This window comes from Manis javanica, chromosome 11 (genome assembly GCF_040802235.1).
Source record: "Manis javanica isolate MJ-LG chromosome 11, MJ_LKY, whole genome shotgun sequence".
Lineage (NCBI taxonomy): Eukaryota > Metazoa > Chordata > Mammalia > Pholidota > Manidae > Manis > Manis javanica.
The window spans coordinates 23,849,607-23,852,184 of record NC_133166.1 but is presented as its reverse complement, the minus strand read 5'-3'; the positions used below and the strand labels follow the sequence as shown (position 1 = coordinate 23,852,184).

Genomic DNA, 2,578 nt, shown 5'->3' with positions numbered 1-2,578 from the left:
TTCATCTCTGTCTAGATGTCTATCTAGGGTTATAAACTGAGAGTGGTTTGTTTCTCCTACTCTGCATCAAAAAAGCTCATTGACAAAGAAATTGACCTCATATTAATCAGAGTCCTTGAAAAAAGCTCCCCTATGGACTTGCTCTGGAAAATTATGCCAATTGATATATTCATCTAGCCTCAGCTATCCCTCACCTACTAGGGCTGCTAAAGCTCAACTCACATATGGCAAGAAATGTGGAGAAAATCTGTAGTTTGGGATCCATTTCCAAAGTCACATATTTTTTGGACATAAGACATGAGTAACCCGGTCCTGGATCTGTTTGGTCTTGATCCCATAAATGATGGGGTTCAGCATAGGAGGAGCCAGAGTGCAGACATTTGCCAGCAGGACATGGATATGGGGTGGGATGTGGTGTCCAAACCGCTGAGTGAGCACTGAGAAGATCCCAGGCCCGTAAAAGAGGAGGATGACACACACATGGGAGCCACATGTGTTGAGAGCTTTATGGCGAGCATCTAGAGAAGGGATGCGGAAGACAGCATGGAGTATAAACATATATGACACAAAAATTAGCACGACATCTAAAATCACTGTTAACATTAGTAGGAAAAACCCATACCAGATGTTTACTCGTATGTCATCACAGGAAAACTTGGCCAAGCCAATGTGCTCACAACCAGTTGTTGGAAGGATGTTAGTTCTGCAGAAAGTCAGTCTTTTCAAAAGAAATATTATGGGAAATACTGTAATGTAACTTCTCAGAAAGACAGTCAAACCAATTTTCCCAATCAGCGCATGTGTAAGCATAGTGGTGTATCTCAGTGGGTAGCATATGGCAATGTAGCGGTCAAACGCCATCACCAGCAGGATCCCTGACTCAGACATGAATGTGGAAGTCAGGACAAAGACCTGAGCAATGCAGCGATCCAGGGAGATCTCCCCATCACAGAACCAAAAGATGGCCAGGGCCTGAGGCACTGTGCACGTGGAGAGGACAATGTCTGCTCCGGCCAGCATGCAGAGAAAGAGGTACATGGGCTCATGAAGGCTGCGCTTTGTGAGGATGATGCAGATGAGCAGGCTGTTCCCAAGCAGGGCGATGACATAGGAAATGAGGAAGGGGATCGAAATCCACATGTGCTTGTCCTCAAGGCCAGGGATACCCAGCAAATGGAAGACTGTGTGGCTAACACCAGTCTGGTTTAAGGAAGTCATGCCTAGGGCACCCACCAGAGACATTACTACTTATCCACACACAGAGGAAAACACAGATTTTTCTGGGATATGCTCTGTGAAGGTACCAGGAGCTACTGCAATATTCTATACTTACAATACCTGTGAACATGCAAATAATAAGACATGTACAAAGTTGAAAAGGATATGTTGCCTTTCCTCAGTGAGTAATAGTCCAAGTAAAAGATATACGTGATTCCGACTAATCAAAGTCATGCCACTGTTATGTACTTTTACAGATGGTTATGAATATATACTGCAAACCGGTGTGTATGTATGGAAGGCAGTATACAGATGATGTATGAACTTCAGATTGAGTATTTTCACATAAGATAAGAAGAATGAAAAGTGGGAATCACTATAAGAAATGCTTGCATTCTTGAAATATTCTTAGCTCAGAGTAGCTGATGCATCAGGAGTGCTGGAGAGAGGAAAAAAGAGGTAATTTTCCTGATGGTGAAGGGCCTTATCAAACTTGCTATTTTGTCTCCATCCTAAGGGTTACCTCCATCCTAAGTGGTATCTCAAAACATCTATTAAATAGCTAAGTTACACATTATTTGTTCCACTCCAGGTTCAGTTTTTTGGTGTTCCTGCATTTTAACTACTGGGGAGGAAATCAGCCCCTGTCACCATCCCCTCTTTGGTAAGAAAAATTGTTCTTCCATTGGAGTTACATGCTGGTGAGTCCAGTCATGGGCCTTGAGACAGACATCTTTCTCTATAGTATGCTGGAGGCACTGGAAGAAGAAAGAGGCCAGGGACATGGTTCAATAAGGCAGGGCTTGCGATGATGGGAGATTACAGAAACTGATGATCATCATGTGTTTGGAGAAGGGGAGTCAAAGAGAAGTCTTATTCATTTCAGCTGAAGACCAAAGCCAGGGAGCTTAGAGCTTGGGATCTGCCTGCTTGGCTGTCCTCCTGCTAGAACGGCTCCGCTCCAAGGCATGTTCACCCTACACACCCCCACTCAATGCCTCCTCCCCGTAGTATCTTCTCTCATCTGACTGAGATGGCCTGGCGGGCTCCTCAAAGCCCTTCCCAGTCTGGCTGTGAGAGACCTGCCACAGATCCCAGTCATTCTCAGGGATGACAAGACAGGTCTGCAGTCTAAGTCAGTACCTTTCTGTTCTCCCATGTCCCTTCTAATTATTAGGGTACCAGTTAGTTTTTGGATGGTGTATCTTTATTTACTAGCTTTCAGTAACATTAGATAACCCATATCCTCCACTTCTTCTGTAACCAATCAAATTGCTTCCCTGGTATTTAGCATTCTTTGTCCATATGTATTAATAACCTCCAAGAGTCCTGTCACCTCTGGCCTATCTAGGACATAACA

General features: G+C 44.1%; 1 protein-coding gene across 1 annotated transcript; it reads right to left on the bottom strand.

The window, feature by feature from the left end:
- Nucleotides 1-273: 273 nt before the first annotated feature.
- On the bottom strand, nt 274-1,218 carry LOC140844190 (olfactory receptor 52B4-like). Its single transcript, XM_073215671.1, has one exon. It carries the CDS (start codon nt 1,216-1,218, stop codon nt 274-276), a length of 945 nt encoding a protein of 314 aa, XP_073071772.1.
- Nucleotides 1,219-2,578: the final 1,360 nt, after the last annotated feature.